At 36.1% G+C, this 19,106-nt stretch overlaps 1 protein-coding gene across 2 annotated transcripts; it reads right to left on the reverse strand.

The window, feature by feature from the left end:
- Positions 1-3,926: 3,926 nt before the first annotated feature.
- LOC129255306 (EF-hand domain-containing family member B-like) lies at positions 3,927-17,559 on the reverse strand. 2 transcript variants are annotated; one of them, XM_064096316.1, is made up of 10 exons: positions 17,482-17,559; positions 16,947-17,326; positions 12,568-12,627; positions 11,003-11,146; positions 10,549-10,729; positions 9,746-9,986; positions 8,174-8,480; positions 7,407-7,749; positions 6,775-6,956; positions 3,927-6,096 (listed from the first exon to the last, which is right to left on the reverse strand). In XM_064096316.1, exons 2-10 carry the CDS (start codon positions 17,082-17,084, stop codon positions 5,905-5,907), a joined length of 1,788 nt encoding a protein of 595 aa, XP_063952386.1. In that variant the 5' UTR covers positions 17,085-17,326; positions 17,482-17,559; the 3' UTR covers positions 3,927-5,904. The 2 variants fall into 2 exon arrangements, with proteins under 2 accessions (XP_063952386.1, XP_063952380.1); XM_064096310.1 differs by having other exon boundaries at positions 16,947-17,559.
- Between the last annotated feature and the right edge of the window lie 1,547 nt (positions 17,560-19,106).

Raw genomic sequence — 19,106 nt, forward strand, 5'->3', positions numbered from 1 at the left:
TGCAGATATATCTAATACCCCATCGGCTCTAATTCAATTGATTTCCTAAGATTATTGAACTTCATTACAAGGAAAATAGTGCGCAAAAAGTTGAAACTTCTGTGATTTATTAAAATTATATAAAAAAGGATGCCTAATTTCTTTGACTTAGGAACCTGTTTGCCCCAAATTATGGTTGTTTAGTAATGACCTGAAAAGCAGGAGAAGTTGACTTTATGGAGGTGACGGAAGAAATTTATATAAAGATTTTACCCGCCCGGAGCCGACCCGACCAGAAGTTGCGCGATCAATTAAAAAAAAAGATAACTTCATATACTTCAGCCTAACCTTACTCGAATTCCATGCCCTATTCTATACATTTGAACTTTAACTGGCAAGAAACACATATAGCTGAGGTGGAAAAGCAGGGTTAGAGAAAGGGTGGGGGAAACAATGGAGAAACATCAATTATTGTCATTTAACCGCGCGCAGCGCGGAAGCAAAATTCATATATAAATTTAGAGCAAGAGTGAAGGAGTTTTTCTTTTGAGAAAAAAAATAAAGAATAAAAAGAAAAAAAAACCGACAAAGCTACCTTTCTTCCCTTTCCTCCCTTCCCTTTTTTTTTTTCCTCTCTTTTTTCCCTTCTTTTTTTCTTTTTGGTGACGTTTTGGGGGGGGGGCGACCGCCCCCACCGCCCCCCCCTGGCTACGCGCCTGGTTGTATGCATTATTATGTGGTAGATTTAGGTGGTCAATGGACATTGTTCATTTTCATAGCCTTAAAGGGAAAGGGATTATAAATCTCTCCCAATTTTCCTCTTCTGTAATAGTGTATTCATTGTATAAACTTCATGCTTACTCTGTTTGTGTTCTCTGCTCTTGCTACTGTAAAATATACATTTATGCTTACAGTAGCTTGCTTTGAGTTTTCAGATATTTTCCAAAGATCTGTGTGATGAGCACATTAAACTCTTAAATGAACATGTTTATTGCATGTCATGATGTCACCAATTACTTTTGTAAACTTTCTTTTCTTAAATAATTATTCAACTGCATTACAACATTGAGGTTTCATTTAATTTGTACTGGCTGCACAAGGGGGATTAAAAAAAAAAAAAAATTGTTTTCCCATCTGACAATACCGTAAAGTATTAATTATAAATGTGCCAATACTTGGCTGTTGATTTAGAAGATATGACATAAATTCCCTAAGTGTGATTGTAACTCTGTCCCCTGTTACTTGTATTTTTTTTTAAATCCAAAATTGGTTGCAGACCCAAACCAGGACTTTCTACCTTGAGGCAGCACATACCGTTCAGACCCTATTGCATCTACATGTATTTTCTGTCATTCCCCCAATTGTTCTTAAGGTGGTTTTCAAATTCCTGACAATTTGCATACCAGAATGTAGTCTTCATGCACATACCCTAATTGACAGTTCAATAAACTTATTGGGACTTAAAAGTAAAAAAAAAAGACTGCTATAAGTGTGGACTAGGAATATTAATGTTTGGAAAAGTGTTGGAGTAGCTAAATAAATAATTCTCATTCACCTCTTTTGGGTTACCATTCAGACCACTGTCCATTTGTTTCCTGCCCTAGTCTTGGGCTTGGTTCTAGGAATAAAAATAGATGTAACAGGGTGTATAATATAAAGATGTTGAAAAAATTACATGCTAAATTTCTATTGCAAGATGGTGATATGCATCCTAATCAAGTGATTGACCTAAATCAATCACATGGCCAGTCAGTTATTTTAGCTGACAGGAAAATATGCTAATGGATGTTACAAATGACTAGTTCTATAGACTGGTCAGGTGTTGGTTTATTTTTAATTTGTCTGATGCCAATTCGTCCAATTGCCAACTTATATACTATTATTTGGTCTTCCATCAGTTCGTCCACTATCCACATGGTCTAATTGCCAATTTGTCCACTCACCATTTCATCTAATAACTAATTGGTCCAATAGCCATTTAGTCCATATACCATTTGGTCTAATTGGACTAAGTGTTCATTGTGCAAAATGAATGAAAATGAAATGATTCTTAGACCAATTGGTTATGAGACAAAATGGTCATAGAAAAAATGGTGATTAGACGAAGTGATGATTGGACCAAATGGTTATTGGACCAATTGGTCGTTAGATGAAATGTTGGACGAAATAGCATTAGACTAAATGAAAGTAGACCATGTGGTGAGTGGACGAGTTGGCAGTACACAAATTGGCAATTTACCAAGGTGTTGAGATGAGGATGTTTTCATCAATATAATAAGTATCCATGTAATACACATCATATTGCTTACAGTGCATTAGAATAATAACCCACGCTTGTTTGAAACAGACGAAACGTGTTAGAATGGTTCTAACGGTATCTTGTGCATTTAAGTGTTACTAATGGCCTCAATGTTATGTATTATTTTATACTATCATCACTGTCAGACTGATTGCATAGGAAAAACCCAAGGGGGAGTAAAAAATCCTAATGTAAACATAACACAAATTGAATGAGTGGATGGCTTTGCAGAAGGATTATATCCCAAATACTCAATATTTGTTGTTTTTTGTATTATTAAAGAATAAGGAAATCATATTACTGGTATATGTAAAAGTTTTAATGATTGCTGTACTAATAAAACCCTAAGCTTTAACCTATTATGGACACAGTATTGATAACCAGAAGGAAATAAAAAGTGAGATGTTGCAAGAAAAACATGTTTTTTATCCCGTCCTTAACATCTGTGTGCATTCTGCATATTTTAATTATGCTATGACTGAATGTATATGTAAACCAGTATTTTTTAGCCTATGTAACAAACTGACAAATTTTGTTTTGATTATCTGTAAATGTAATGACATTTTCAAGATTAGAAGATTAGATATTATATGTAACTATAATTTATGTTAATGTAGCAAAGCTACTCTCTATGTTTCTTACATAAACTATTTCTTTTTCTTCCTATGTTGTATCCATTGTGCGCCTATTGGTTGTTTTCAATATTAAATGTCATCCTGACACAAAAGGAAATTACATTTGTTTTTTACTGTGCTTTTTTACTTTCACTATCAAAAGACTTATTACCATTTACTGCTAGTTAACAAGGAAAGTCCACCATGAGGACTAGTTTATTTTGATAAAAGGAGAGAAACACAAGTAACGAAAACATGACACTCAGAAGTCTATCAAAGAATGGCAAAGTTATGGATTTCTAAAGGTTGTTTATGTCTTATATGAGCAGCTCTGCTATATACTATCTTGTATAAAAGCTTCATAAAGTCACATTTTTTCCAGGAAATTATTTTACATCAGCATTCAATCAGTACTTCATGGAGTACATGCTTCTGTGAGCACAAACGAAACAGTGTTATCAGGAATCATTCAAAAATGGCATTTTATGAAATCACATATTTGGGAGTTGCTCCCACATGACTTGTAATCAAACTTTCAATAATCTGATGAAGTATGAGCTAGTTATGACATTTCTTTAATTTTGCTTGTTTTCATAAAACATGATATATGCAAATGAGAGAGCTGGTGATGTCATTCACTATTTTATTTCATTAAATATCATTTTTCATTGCTTTGGTGATGAATGAGTTTTCCGCTTATTTACAATATGTTAAGGATAAAAATATTTCAAATAATAATAGTGAGTAAAGGACATCATTAGCTCCCCCATTCCCATATTCCTTATGATATCAATGTTTGGTGAAAATGAAATAAAAATTCAAAACTTTTTATTTTAAATCTGTGCTTGTTTGTTTTTTCTCTCTTTATCTAGTACAACTTTTTGTTGGGATGGACTAGACCAATTGGGCAATGGGCTGTTATGAACATAGTGGGACAGTTGCTGTTCAATATTTATATGGGCCTATTGAAAATGTTTTATCATGTCTTGAATGAACAAACATTTACACTGCAGTTCAAAATGAACACTCAAAAGTCTATTTACCTTGTTTTCTTTATTGCATATCATACACTGATATATTCATATTTTATAATACATTATATATACAAAATATACATATTCATATTTGACTGTTGTAACACGGCTCTCTACTGGGGAGTGAATACACATGATGACAGATTTTGTAGAATAGCAAACACTGAAAGATTACACATCTGGAAAACAAGAGAGGCACTGTATAATGATCCTGGATGGAATAATGTTGCATAAAATCAATGTTGTGAGTTTAATGTACTTGCAAGAGATAATCAAGACACTGCATGAGTTTATATTACACAAGAAGGAAAGAACTCTGTATTGTCTCTGCAAAAATAATGGAAATTACTTGAAGCAACTTCAACCCTAGTTGAATCTTATCATATAAATCCTTAAACAAAGTGAGTCCATACTAGTCACAAGACATAGTATTCACATGAAATAAGAATAAACTGATCAATTTAATTCTGCACGTACAAGCAAAATTATGCTGCTACATTTGAATCATAATAAATTAATATCAGTGCAAACAATTGAAACAGACTGCATTGAAACTGAAAGGCCATTTACAAGTCCTGTAGGTACGTCAAGATCAAAAGAAAACCTGCACACTATCTTCTTGCTGATTATCGTGAGTAGGTAATGTATGTAATGGAAGATAGAAGATTGAAATAAGTACAGAAATTTACATGACTAGATTATCAATATTTTAAATTTGCATAGATTGAAATATCGGTGATATTCGGTGGATTAGTTTGAATACTATCAAGGCACACACAATAGATGAATAGTTTATGATCAATGACACAAATGAGTGTGGACGGATTATACTTCATAAACAACTTGACAAAGGCAGCTTGTTCTAGTACATATTGGAATGATTCAGACTTAAATATTTAAATAATGAATTTAGAAATCCCTATACATTGTGTCCTGACATCAATGCAAGTGATATAACTTATTGAAGCAAAGTGTAAACAGAATATCTGATAAATGATTTACTTGTATAGGCACCAAGTCAATTTATATATTCAAACATGGCTAGATCTGCACCAATGGATAAATAAATACACATAGGTTTGTAAACAGTAGTAGGGTGAAAATACTGCAGAACACTTATAACAGTGCATAGAATGGTGGAATTAGAAAATTGCTTTTCAAAATCTAATTCTACAAGCACGTCTGCTTAATCAAGGCACATACATGTAGTAGTTCACTATTAGAAATAATGAAGTATACTGGAAGAAATAGTGGAAATAATGATCATCATTCAGCAGGTTGGTATTCTTTGCAAGTCCAAATATATGATATATATCACTAATAACTAATTTCTTCAAAGTTTCCTTTCTTACTATGTGAACCCCACTTAATAATCAAGATTGTATGATACAAATTGATAAATGAAATATTGATGATAAAAAAGATGGGTGGAGTGGTGTGCACTTGCATAGATTAAGTACAATTAATCATGAAGAAGACTGGTTTGTACATGTGTATATCACATAGAGCATTGTAATGTGTACATAATAATCAAATGTACAAATCTAATTCAGGTGAATAATTCCTAGCTAAAGATGATTTATATTTTATTCCATCAATTTCTTTATATTTGAGTCTGGAGAGCTCAAATGACATGAGAATTATTGTAAAATTTTATCTTCCCCACATGACAAACATCCATCTGTAGTAAATAAATCTCCTTTCCCCAAAAAATATATGCTAAAATGTTGATGTCCTCATGAAATTTGAATCTTGGCAAATGATATTGACTTGAAATGGAGTGATGCACAGACCAAATAATTTGGTCATTGGTTCAGCACTTGAAGAATGGACCGAGTTCATATCAATATGAAAGATTCTGCAGTATTCTTTCTCATCTTTGCCATATTTGTGGTAGTTTAAGTTTGTGACATCCATCACTTATATTTTTCCTCATGACCATTAAATGAGTTCTGAAGTGGCTAGATGTGAAGGTGGCTTAAACCAATTCTGGTCTTCCTAGCGTCTGAGCTTCATCAGCTAGTTGCAAGGCTTGGACCTCATCTAAGACATTCCTAAAGCTTTCCACACTGACCTGACCTCCATCACTCCTTGTAGATGCTACCATCCAGAGCTTTTGGAATGTCTCTGGATCCATCTCAACACCGATGTTGGAAAAAATTCCTTTGATCTGTTTGGACAGTTAAAAAATGTCAAAAACAGAATACTTAGTGAAGAACTTCTCTTATTTCCCTACTAAAAATCAACATAGTTTGATGGTAGTATAACAACACAAAACCTGCAGACACGATGAGATTAAAAGTAGATTAATTCTGAACACATAAAACAATCAGGCAAGTGTTACAACTTACAAGTAACTCTGTAAAGTTTCTAGTGTTTGTGCCAAACCAGTAAACATAGCTATGACTGAAGAATTCATGATACATAACCTTTGAAATTAAACAACATGCATGTATGCATTAACACTTTCAAACATGATCTGCCATTAAATTTGTGAAAGTGACATATATATGAAGCATGAAGATAAGTGTTTACTGGAATGAAAGTACACATTTTTGCCAGCTTTTGTCAGAGGTCAAAGAAAATCACATTTGGACTTTGAGATACCGGTAATGTTACACTCTAGGAAATAACTTTGATTTCCATTTGACTCTCTACATTAAAGTACTAGTGAAGCCATAACACAGTGAAACATAAGTAGTTGTAAGAACCTATACAAGATCATAATTAGCAACCACTTCTTGATATTTCAGTAAGGGTTTAGGACATCCAGGTAAAAATCTAAAGATTCCAGAAGTAATGAGATGACTTCCTTTTATTGTGTGTATTACATTTATGAGTTACTTACTTGTTCCGGTTCTCTTGGCTGGAAAAAGTCCTTCTCATAGATACCCTTATTACTGTACATAGATGGATTGATAAGACCATATGCATCAGATTCGTCACCATAATTCTTTGTGTCACTGATTCGTTTTGTTCTTGGAGCTGCAATATCGCTTCGGACGGTTGGTACACCATAAGTTCTGTAACCTTTTTAATAGAAAGGAAAAAAAATATAAAGCTAATTTCAAACTTCTTCTACAGTATTAGTTAACTTATTTCTTAAGACATACAATGCAGTGCTATGACTTTCTCCAGGTTTGATCATGCCTTACCAGCCAGAATACAGTGTTCCATTAATAGATAGATTTTGGGAACTTGAACAACTAAAAAAAAAACATGGATTTTCATGTTTCATACAGCTTCAATATCTTATCTATATTGAGAGTAATAACAATCGGAAACAGGTTTAGCATGTTAAACTTCTTCACTTTCCTCATCCGAAATGACCAATTCCTCATGCAATGGAGGCCACAATGTCATGCACTACTTTGCAATATTGACAAGTCACATCATGATCGACAAGGAAAAGTCAAGACAGAGTGCCTTTTTGAGACTGATAAGAATACAAAAGATCACAAGGGTTATCAGTGAGCGTACCTTTCGTGGAGACTCCACCGACCACAGCATTGATCATCTGAGCAGATGTTCTATGACCACCAATGGCTTGGTCTATCTGCTTCTTCATTCTTTCAGGTGTTCCTTCCTTTGTTCCCTCTGCTTCATCTTTCACAGCAGCAGATGCAGGGTTGGTTAGTCTCTCTCCTTCGTTCATCTTGTCCTTCCAGTTGAGGAAGTTTGCAAATTCGTTGTAATCGATGCAGCCGTCTGAGTTGGCATCGCAGTAGAGAATGAGCTGCTCCAAGAGCTCTGGTTCAATGGGAAGACTGAACTGATCACAGCAGAGCCGTAACTCATTGATGTCTACCTTGCCGTCACCATTCTGGTCAAGGATGAATGGGTAAATAAGAATGACAAACTTCAATCAAACAAGATAATAGATCTTGTTTGCATTACATAACATTTCACACAAGTGCAATATGCTACTTGTTGGTGGATCCATGAATTGAGTATAACTTTAATTCGATGTTCCAAATTCTCATATTCATTATTGTGAGTCCTTGATTACAAGGCGATGGTTTTTGTTTTACCCTATATATCAGGTCACCTCTCTGGTATTCTACAAGTCATATACAGACTGTGAGATACAATTAAATGCTGAAACTGAAACAAACTCAGATAAATTAGCAACTGAGATAAGAATAAATCTGTATCTGATCTTACTCATTCATTGATGGAAAGGAAAAGAGGATGGGGAGGAGGAAGGGGGGTAGGAAAGCAAAAACATTTTCTTAAACCAATCGTACCTTGTCATAATGATTAAATGCAGCCTGCAGGTTGTTAAAATTGTGATAGTTGGCTTTCTTAAGCTGTTGTCTGATGGCGGCTACAAGTCCCCTTTCTCTGTCTTTCCCCCTGAGATAACTACCAGGGTACCTTCCATGCATAAGATCCCCTGCTCCATATTCATCCGGTTTGATCAGGATACCAAAGGAGTGGTCAGGAGGAACTGTCAGGGTATCTTTGATGGGGTCATGGACCTGTCCAAGCTGAGGCTGGGTACGCTCCCTGAAGTCATCAACGCGTTTGGATACGATCTTGGTGCCTTTATCCCTGTATGATGATCAAAGTTGTAAATGGTTACAAACTTTGATTGTAACAAAATAAGCTAATCTAAATTGATCATTAAACCTAAAAGGACTGGGGGAGGGGGGGTGGGGCATGATGGCCCCCTCAACGCTTCGCGCGATATTTCCGAAACGCAAAAAGATAGAGCTGCAAAATTTCAGGACTTTTTTCTTTGAAGTATCGCACAACTTTTGAGACCAAATTTGCAATGTACAGGTATAGTGTCGCAACGCCACGTGACTTTTTATGAGACAATGAGACACTTTCATACTTTGTGTACAAAGTCTATGGGAGATTAAATTCATAAAATGATTTTTCATTCCAATTGTTCTGCTTAATTAATTTAGGCTTTGAATTTATTTGTTAAATGGTCTGCAATAGTTTCCATTGAAAAAAAAAACAATGAAAAAACAAAGAAATACATAAGAAGTTTTATAAATGAAGAAGTACAGAAGGACAAATTTGGCTCTACAAAGATGACATCTGTGAAAAAAATTAAAATTTGAAGTGAAATTGGGTGTTAAATGTGCAAGTAATGTTTTTCATAAATAAATTTGCATATTTTATTCAGAATAAATAAAAAAAAAATATTTTGAACGGTGGCCGAGATTAGAAGGGGAGGCCATTATGCCCCCCCTTCCTGTCCTCAATACATCTCAAATTGCCCAGTCCTTTTAGGGTTACTATGCACATACTTTAGTTTAAAAATTCAAGTTCATTGATTAACATTGAAAATATCATGCATAGTACAGTCAACAAGTTAGTCACTCATCACATTTTCTTTCGTCATACCCAGGGGCAGATCCAGCTTTCATCAATTGGAGCGGCCAGAAAACTATTTTCATTACACTTTCCCCGTTGCGGCTGCCAAAATCCAATTTTTTTTTTTAGGGGTTAGTCCTGTCTAAATTATCATTCTTAGAAACAATATAGTATCTTCTTTCATTTTCACGAAATAAATATTACAATGAATGTTATCAAAATAGTGGCGACCAGACATAGGTTCTTTCCATAGTTAGTTGTTCCTACTTTAATTTCTCTGAAGATATATGTTTAGGGTTGTGATAGGGTTTGGGTTCGGAATGGTATAAAGATTAGTATCAGCTTAGCATCAGATTTGAGGTGAAGTTTATATTTTGCTTTGTATGTAGCTCTTATGTATATATATATGATCAATTATTGCTAGGCCAATGTCATGGACTCATAATCACTATTCTTTATTTATGGAACATCATTGTTCTAGAACTTACAACTGATCATTTCGCAGCCATTTCAAAGTTTGAGAGACGTTCTTGCCATCATTATCGTGTGGAGTGGGTATGCCAAATAATCCATCTTTTGGGTACTGTGACCAGTCATAATCCCTGTCAACCGGCTCTCCAACATGAAAGTTATGATGTGTTTTCCTGTAGAGGTCACGACCTTCTTCACTCTCAACATAAACTTGCTGGTATGTCTTCGCTGGGCTCACAAGCTCTCCAGCCGAACAATCTAATAGTAACAACAAGATTACTTCATTAAATATCCATAAAAGAGAGAAACAACAATATCCTGTAAGATCCTATTTCAATTGAGGTTGCATGTTACACCAACAACATGAACACCTTCATTAGATCACCCCCCCCCCATTTCAGCTGAGCTGAATGCCATTGACATTAAACAAAATAACAAGACTTAATTATCAAAATCAAATGCCATTCCATTGATGGAAACAGCTAATTTCTAGGTATACTTATGCTAGCTAATATTAAAACAAGAGTATTTCAACAGCTATTTGCAAATAATTATCTAAATCTCATCATTTCAGAAAAGTAAATCTTAGTGATTTCATAAATAAAAATAAAATGGTGAAACTTCAAAAAAAGAATTAACCAGTGAGAGTGTAGAAACCGAACTCAATGTTTAATTTGCTTGATTAGATGAATTTAAACATGACAAATGTAAGAACTACATAGTACATACAAACCAAGGTATGTATGTCTATTCCTTTGTGACTAAGTAAATATACTAATTTCGTCTGATAAAAAAGTTTGATAATTGTGTATTCATTTACCGAAGATATTTGGAGTGCCAAATGTTTTCTCAAGAGGGTTCATGTCCTTGGGAAGGCCAGGTCTCTGATCATGAGATGAGCCAAGAGGTGCTTTCTGTTTACTGGCATACTGAGATTCTTTCTTGTCAGCAAGCCGCTGCTCAAAAAGCGTCTTTGGATTGGGGCTGACAACTTCTCCAGCCTGAGAAAAAAAAAATATAAACACAATTATAGATTTAAGACCATAATAATACTCAGTAGTATGTATCAAAGGCTATCTAGAAAAGAACAATACAGAAAAAAAAATCTCACTATTTAACAAATAAAGTTGTTAAAGAAAAAGATGAAATAGGTGAAATGAAATTCTTTAGAGCACCCCCATAAATGTGAGGTGTACAAGATGGTGGTATACACACGTAACTATCAAGTATGGCAACAAGCCCCTATGGGTCTACCAAATATTCCTTTCACATACCTTTAATGAACCTGTTGTAATAACACCATGAGATACAGTAGAGGCAACGTCAGGGTCATCTGCTTTCCCATAGAAAACTCTCCTGACTTGGGGCTCAGGTCGTGTTGTGTTGCGGAATTTCTTAACAAGTGGTGGAGTAAGAACCTACAGAAGTAAAAAAGAATGTGTTTATATCTATTAAAATGGCAGTCAACATGTGACTGTTGTAGGCCATGGTTTTTCGCTGCAGTCAGCAAAAGCATTGTCCATTGCAGTCCATAGTGATGTGCAGTCTCTCCTTCAACAAATAGCGCATGCTATGGTGGTTCCCATTGCAGAAAACATTATATACATCACCATTTGCAGACATCAACCAATGTACATGAGGCTACATGTAGCTTTGGGGAAATAAGGAGCACCAAAACTGTAAACAGACAAACTCTGTGTCTTTTGCTTGGAGTACAAAGCCAGAGATGGTGGCACAGTCAAAGCCTATGGACTTGTTCTTGACTGGATTAGAATAATTAGACCCATATCAAATTTGGGGTTCTCAGGTGCCTGAATTTGCAAGGTTACCCGGACACAGAAATACCTAAAATAAAAAATCTTAGACCATTGTGAATGTGATAAAATGATTGATGTTAGTATATTCAAATCCCATAAACACTTGCCTGAGTTACATGTACCCGAGACATAGGGCTCAATACTTACTATCACTTTTTATTCAGATTCATCATATCTAGCGAAGCAAGGGCCCTCTCTCTAATACAGGAAAACCAGAGGGCCAAAACTCATCCTCAAACTTTAAAAAGAAATAATTATTCTATTGGACTATGAGGTCTAAAATGGTCTCCCCAAGAATTACACAAGGGACATTTTCCTGTTAGAAATAGCCCTGTAAATTCGAAGGTCATGAATAGACCACTTAATTTTGAAAATTTTACCAGAACTTAGGGTCTTCAACCTAAATAGATTCTTTCAGAGTACTGTTGCTTGAACCTGATGTACCCATATTATAATAGAGATTTTTGTTTTTATTGTTTTACAGGACAAATTTGTTATTATGCCAAACCGCCATTAAATCCACCAGACCAAGTAATTATTTGGTCAATTTTCTTGTTTCTATTGTTGAAATTCACTATTGTGTGGTCTAATTTTAATGGAATAAAAGCTCATGTTATCATGTTATCAACCTCTGCCAATATGACAGTGTTAGGTTCAGAAATATGTTTATGGTAGGTTATAAACCCAGGATTGAAATCAGTCATTTTGATTAGTGTGTGGAATTTATAGTGGAGCAAAATTAACGCTGGAGCAAATGACATGGAATCAATAATATACAGTTGCTGTTTTTACCTGAATGGCTTGTTTGTCCAGACAAGATGGCAGTTTCAGGAACTTTGTGAGCAATATTTCATGAATTGATTGAAAGTAATGTGAGAAAATATCACAATGCATAGATTTTCACAATTATTTCTACTATTTGATACATTTAGGGTCTATATCTAGAAAACCACAATCCAAAAAATGATGATTATATCTATTTAACCGTCTGGACATTGGACTCCCATCCTAGATGTACTTACCCTTGGAATATTCATACAATCTCTTGTTGTCTCTCCTTCCATTGTTATGAGTTTTCCTGCCTGAAAAAAAAAAAAAAAAAAAAAAAAAAAATCATACATACTGTATTGTCTAGATCCGGGGGGGGGGGGGGGGGGGGGGGGGGGGGGGGGGAGCACTCGACCAAAAAAGTAGTGGGTATATGCCGCGGGCGAGACAAAAAACGGGGGCCTTGGAGCGGGCTTATTGTTAAAAGGAGGGTCCTCGGAACGGGCTTCGGAACGACAAATGTTTGTGAAAACGGGGGTCCTTGGAACGGGTCGCCTGCGTGTGATTGCGTATTCATCCCTATGGAACGGCATACGTGCATGCAGCTAGCCCGGCGACACGCGCGCCGGGCGCTAGCGCAGATGCCATGGTCGGACAGCGCTCTGCGGCCGCTTTTCACCAAAATTGCGGCTCATTGTAGCAGATGAATACGGCTGGAACGTCGTAACGGAAATTATGCGAAGGTTTGGAGCGGATTTCTTTCTTCTTTTTTCTTGATAAGAAGAAAATGCGATGCTTTGTTCTTTTTCTCAATAAGACAAAGATGCTATGCCTTGGAACGGAAATTTGAGTGTAAAAATGGGGGTCCCCTCCGCGGCACATACCCACTATGCATTATATACTGAGTGCCCCCCCCCCCCCCGGTCTAGATACACTAATGCTGGATTACAAATATCACATAAATACTTAAAACATATGCATTAAAAACTTTGCTAAACTTAGGTCTAGCCTCTATTTACTTAGTTTTATTGACATGAAATAGAATAATAGTTTAGCAATAGGATATAGAATCTACCATGAAAATCTACTCGACACATATGGGGGCGGGGGACAGGAGGAATTGGGGAGCAAAATTCATTCACTAACAAGAGATATCACCTCGCAAGGCACTTGTTTGTATCAATTGCACAGGACAAGGAATAACTGCATTAAAAAATTACAGGGGTGTGAGAGTAAGATCGAAAAAAAAAACTCTGAATAAATCTGACATAAAGTGTGTGCGAAGTACACACCACGAGCCCAAAGTCCCAATTGGCTGGGGTCCAGGGCCCACCTTAGGCCCTGGAAGCTATTAAGGTTCTAGATGCTCTCTGGTGCAAGTAGGCTTATTTTGGAAAACATTTCTTACAATTTAGAATGGTTAACTTGATTTGGAGGATATTAAAAACAAATACAGAACTGTTTTGTACCTTGATACCTGAGCCTGAGGTTTCAAGTTTGAAGAAATCTGACTTTTTTGGCAGCTCTAATGCTAATGTTAGAGTAGACCGATAAAGCATTTTTAGGAACTGCTGCAACCATGAGAAAGTTTAGCCTTTTACTTAGTTTTAGGATGCCATCTATCTTGGCTTTTGTCATGAAAAGCATTTTTGCAGTATCAATGGGCAGATACCGTACTCGGCTGGACAATCCAAACACAGCATGTTTTTTTTTTTACAAATGAATTCAATTGGTTCATGGTTGGCCGTAGACCGATAAATAGGTCTATTTCTGTCACTTTATAGGAATATGATCCGCTGAGACTTCGTCTGGCTCCACAGTATCCACTTCATCAATAGACCGATGACAGCCATTGGGCTCATAATGGTGGAGGTTCAACCAACGCTTAACTTCAGCGTCTATTGAGAAAGGGTGAGCTAGCGCATCCACTTCGATTACCGTGTAATTCCAACTTTTGATGGGAAAAAGGGACACAATAATATAGGGGTCTAGAGAAAATAATAGTGCATATAATCAGCCTACCACCTTTTCGAAATCTAAGCTGGAAATACTGAATTTTTATGACTAACATAACATTCAGGATCAGATTCTTCTTTGATTGTTAGCCGCCATGTTTGTAATATCCTACAGCTGAGCGTACAGATGTGCCAGCCAATCACATTCGTGTTATGGTAGTGTGACCTTAATTCGAGCGTTACGGTATACCCAGTTGTTGTGTGTCCAGACAGGTTGTGTGTCCGGACGATCAACTTTAGAAAGTCATTTGGAAAAATTCACAATCATTTCAAAGTTTTAGCAATTTTTAGTACAAAATGTAAGGAAATATTATAGAGAACAAAATAGAAGATGACTACAAATATTGAATTCATATTCTAAGTGTAATCCAAAGACAAAAAAGAAGGCTTCAAATATATAAAGTGTCTGGACACCCGACCCCCCATCCTACCTAATTTTGTGCAGTCGAATATCTCAATATCTAATTAATATCTTGAAAAGCTGATATCACCAACAGAAAGAGCGACTTAAAAGTACTCAGAATGGTGATTTTCTTGAAGGAAAGGTCTCTATTTGTGAAAATATTGGCAAAACATCAGCAAATTTTGTTAACTTTTGCATCCGCTCAGAGAAAATCCAATCTTCTCGACCAGCATCAAGAAATCGCCAGTTTGCAAGCAGAGGTCTCCAAATAAGTAAAATGTGATACCAACCGAATTTATGACATTTTAACCTCCATCTGATATAATCATCTTACCTTTGTCTGCTCGATTTCTTTTCTAAAGCCTTGCAAAAACGATCGTGTGCAAATTTATTTTAAGGTCACACATTTTTATGACACTTTTTCAGCCAAGCGCGCACTAGTCGATAGCCATGGAATTTTGAGATCGCGATACCAGCAAAAACCCTTGACCTACAGTACTTTATAATTCAGTCAAATGAATTTGACCTTGGGATCTTGCCTTTCGTATGGTATTTATCATTTTGATTAATTTTGTTAGAGCTGTGAGAATTTTTTTATTGAAAATTAACTTCATGATAATTTTCAAAATGTGCACAAATAATGGTCACCCCATCATACAATTTTCCGTTTTCTGAACTGACAAAGGTAACAAAATTTGCCAATGTTTTGGCAATATTTCCACATACTGAGACCTTACCTTCAAGAAAATTATTAGGTTGCTTTTTCCTGTTGGTGATATCAACCGTGTGCAAAATTAGGTAGGATGGGGGGGTCGGGTGTCCGGACAGTTTATCTTTTTGAAGCCTTCTTTTTTTGTCTTTGGATTACACTAAAAATATGAATTCAATACTTGTAATCCTCTTCTATTTTGTTCTTTATAATATTTCCTAACATTTTGTACTAAAAATTGATGAAACTTCGCTTGTAATTTTTTCCAAATGACTTTCTAAAATTGATCGTCCGGACACACAACAACTGGGTATAACAAGCGAATTAAGGTCACACCAAAAAAGGCTCAGGGCAATGCCAGTCCAGCGGCACTGCAATGGAGGAGCTAGGAGGAGAGCACCCAAGGGTTCATTACATGCCGCCGCGCACAGAAAAATCAAGCCATAGAAGTCGTGTGTTGTGGACACCAGAACAGAAGTGAGATCCCCGCACTCGCGACCCACTACTGCACTAGTTAGAAATCCACTGCCAAACGCAGTTCATGGTGTGACTGTGAGGTTAGTAGGCCTCACTCCTAGTACCAATGAGGTCCAAACATTAACATGTATGGACCTCATAGGCGACAATGCGTTAAAAACAGGTTAGAACTTCTAAACGTACTGTTTCCTGCACCCAAGTATGATATTACTCCCAAAATATGAGTTTTGTCCTCGTTTGTTTATCATTTATTAAAAGATTGCCCATTAAATATATTCCTATTCCTAATTTGAATTTAATAAAATAAAGGGAAACTTAGTTACATTTGAGTCATTTTTCGATCTTTTTTTGGCAGTCAGTCCGGTCACCGTCGAGTGCGATCAAAGCGGTATGAAGCTGATTTTCAGATCACGTGATACGTGTGGTCATCACCTGATCAATCGACTATCCTTTTTTAAAGACCGCAACAATTATAAATTTTATTATAAAATATATATAGAATGAATAATTGCATGATATTATATATATTTCTACAATTAAAAATATTTTGTGATATGAATTTAATATTTGACGTAAAAATCGCTATTTAACAAAATATTTATTAAAAATAAAAAATCAAACAAAATAAAAACGCCTTGGACACAGTGCAAAAAACCTAACAATTTGGCCGCGTTCTTAACAACTATCGTAAGGGGCGCTCTATTTATAAATAAAGTTGCATATGTAGCTGTCTACCGCGACAGGAACAGCCGCAGAATTGAAGCCAGAAGCGTGGGAAATTGCCAGAAAATTCAAGAAAAGAACCGGTGAGTACCGATTTAACAGTACTAATTTATTAAGTAACATTTATTGAATCATTACAAGATTTATTTTTTAGTAAAACAAAGCTTAGTTCTAAGCTAGGGCGGCCCAAATGCGCGTGAGTGGAGTCCCAGTTTATTAGCACGGGTAAGTATTGGGGTGTCGCCTAGAGTGAGTAGGCCTATACTAACCTCGCAATATGTGTGAGTGGGAGGAGAGAATACTCACCGCAGTCATGTCAGGGTTTCTGTCTTTGAATTTTCCTGTATTGCTAGCAGTTACAGCCTCACTTTCTTGCGAATTTGGAGTTGGAGGCGTTTGTCGAAGAATGCCGCCATTTGAAGGTGGAGTAGCAACAGTGGCCATTTTATTGAAAATACCCTTTATCGTACTTTAAGGTGTGATCTCTGCTTGTATTGTTTACTGGTGAGGTCGTAGACCCAAAACTTAGTCAGGCCAGCAGGCTTGATGATTGATCTGCTCTCAGCTCAGTCTCACACTCACAGTCACACAACACAGGCGGCCGACGGCACACTGACCGAAAGAGCGCCCCGAAGTCCAGGCGTGGATTATCTTCAAACTGCGGTGCGATCGAAAGCACTCCTAAGCTAACAACAAGTTTCCAAATTTATATTTTTGGGGTTGTAAGTTTGAATTTTCAATGCACAAAAGAGAATATAATAAACAACGAGACCTAAATTTTGAGCAAATCTATATTTTTCGCTTAAAATAATTCAAAACGAAGTTTCTAAACCATCTTTACAAGTTCACAACATCAACAGTTGCAGATCTAGCTGACTACCGGGGTCGCTACATACATGCACCATATTTATTTTGGTATAATGTTGCCAAGGCTCTTTCATAAATATTTGTCTTAAATAAAAAAAAAGTATAAGTTACGATAAAAAATTTACATTAAAAAAGTATTTGAATAATATTAACAACATAATACATTATTTATAAATGTAGATTATAGGTATTCATATTTATCATTAGCATAAAAACTGACACATATAATACACTAAGGAATATTAAAAATACATAACATCTCGTTTACACGACACATTATTTTCTCGTAAATCCCGTGAAACCTCGTGATATGACGTAATGCAGGTGGGGTTTCACGATTGCGCACAAGGGCTTACATCTTCCTGTTGAGATAAAAATATCATAGTAAGACCTAAAACAACCCAAATATTCGACGTTTGGTAAGAAAATTTGATATTTCATACGAGGTAATGTATTGTGAAATAATGAAAATTTTTGAAAATATTAATATGATTAGTGTGCAACAAACATAAACGCAAAGAAAGTACTATGACTTAGGGGGTGTCGCCGAGTCGTCTAACTTTTGCCATAGCCGGCATAGGCTTTTATACATGGAAATTCGTACGCCGTGAAATAACTGTTGACGTTCATCGACCCGGCAGGACCGGGTACGCGCCGGCGGGGCCGGGGTCACGAACAGGTATGGGACCGGACCAGACGTGTTCGTTGCAACTGCCGCTAATTGTAGCTATGCAGTGCTGCGCGATTGTTAAGTTATGCTCATAATTAATGGTTGGCATAGCTGTAACGTAACTAGGCACCGTAATCTACCCTGTGAGTCAGAGTGCGTGTGATTTTGACAATTGTATACCCAGTTGTTGTGTGTCCATGGTGTCCGGACAGGTTGTGTGTCCGGACGATCAATTTTAGAAAGTCATTTGGAAAAAATTACAAGCGAAGTTTCATCAATTTTAATTTTAGTACAAAAGGTTAGAAAATATTATAAAGAACAAAATAGAAGATGATTACAAAATATTGAATTTCATATTTTTAGTGTAATCCCAAGACAAAAAAGAAGGCTTAGTTCAAAAAGATAAACTGTCCGGACACCCGACCCCCCATCCTACTTGTACTTGTAATGAGTGATGTAGTTGTAGGCCTACGGCTAGGCCTACTTGTAATTGTATTGTAATTGTATGGTTCCCCCAAGTCTGCGCAGTCCCCCTTGTCTGCGCACACGCGTATCTGCGCCGAGTGCGCGATTCTAATAAAAGAAGATACATAACGAGCACGAACTTTATGCATGCAATACATAGACAGGTATTCATAAAAAAATCTGACTCAAAATGGTGGAAAAATAATGACTTTAGGCCATTTCATGTGACGGCCTCAAAATGCAGCCTTTCTCATCAAAATCCCCGAATCGTGTGCAAAGTGAATGCGTGCGCAGACATGGGGTATCATTTTTTTTTTAATCTGAAAGTGAAAATGACTGCCCGAGGTTTTTTCAAGAAAATCCTATATTTTCTTTCATTTTTTAATGAGAAATTTGGTACACTTACTCTTAATAATGTAAAGAACATTATTAATTGAAAGATTTTGTGAAATAAGAAGAAATTC

The sequence above is a fragment of the Lytechinus pictus genome, chromosome 1 (genome assembly GCF_037042905.1).
Source record: "Lytechinus pictus isolate F3 Inbred chromosome 1, Lp3.0, whole genome shotgun sequence".
Classification (NCBI taxonomy): Eukaryota; Metazoa; Echinodermata; class Echinoidea; order Temnopleuroida; family Toxopneustidae; genus Lytechinus; species Lytechinus pictus.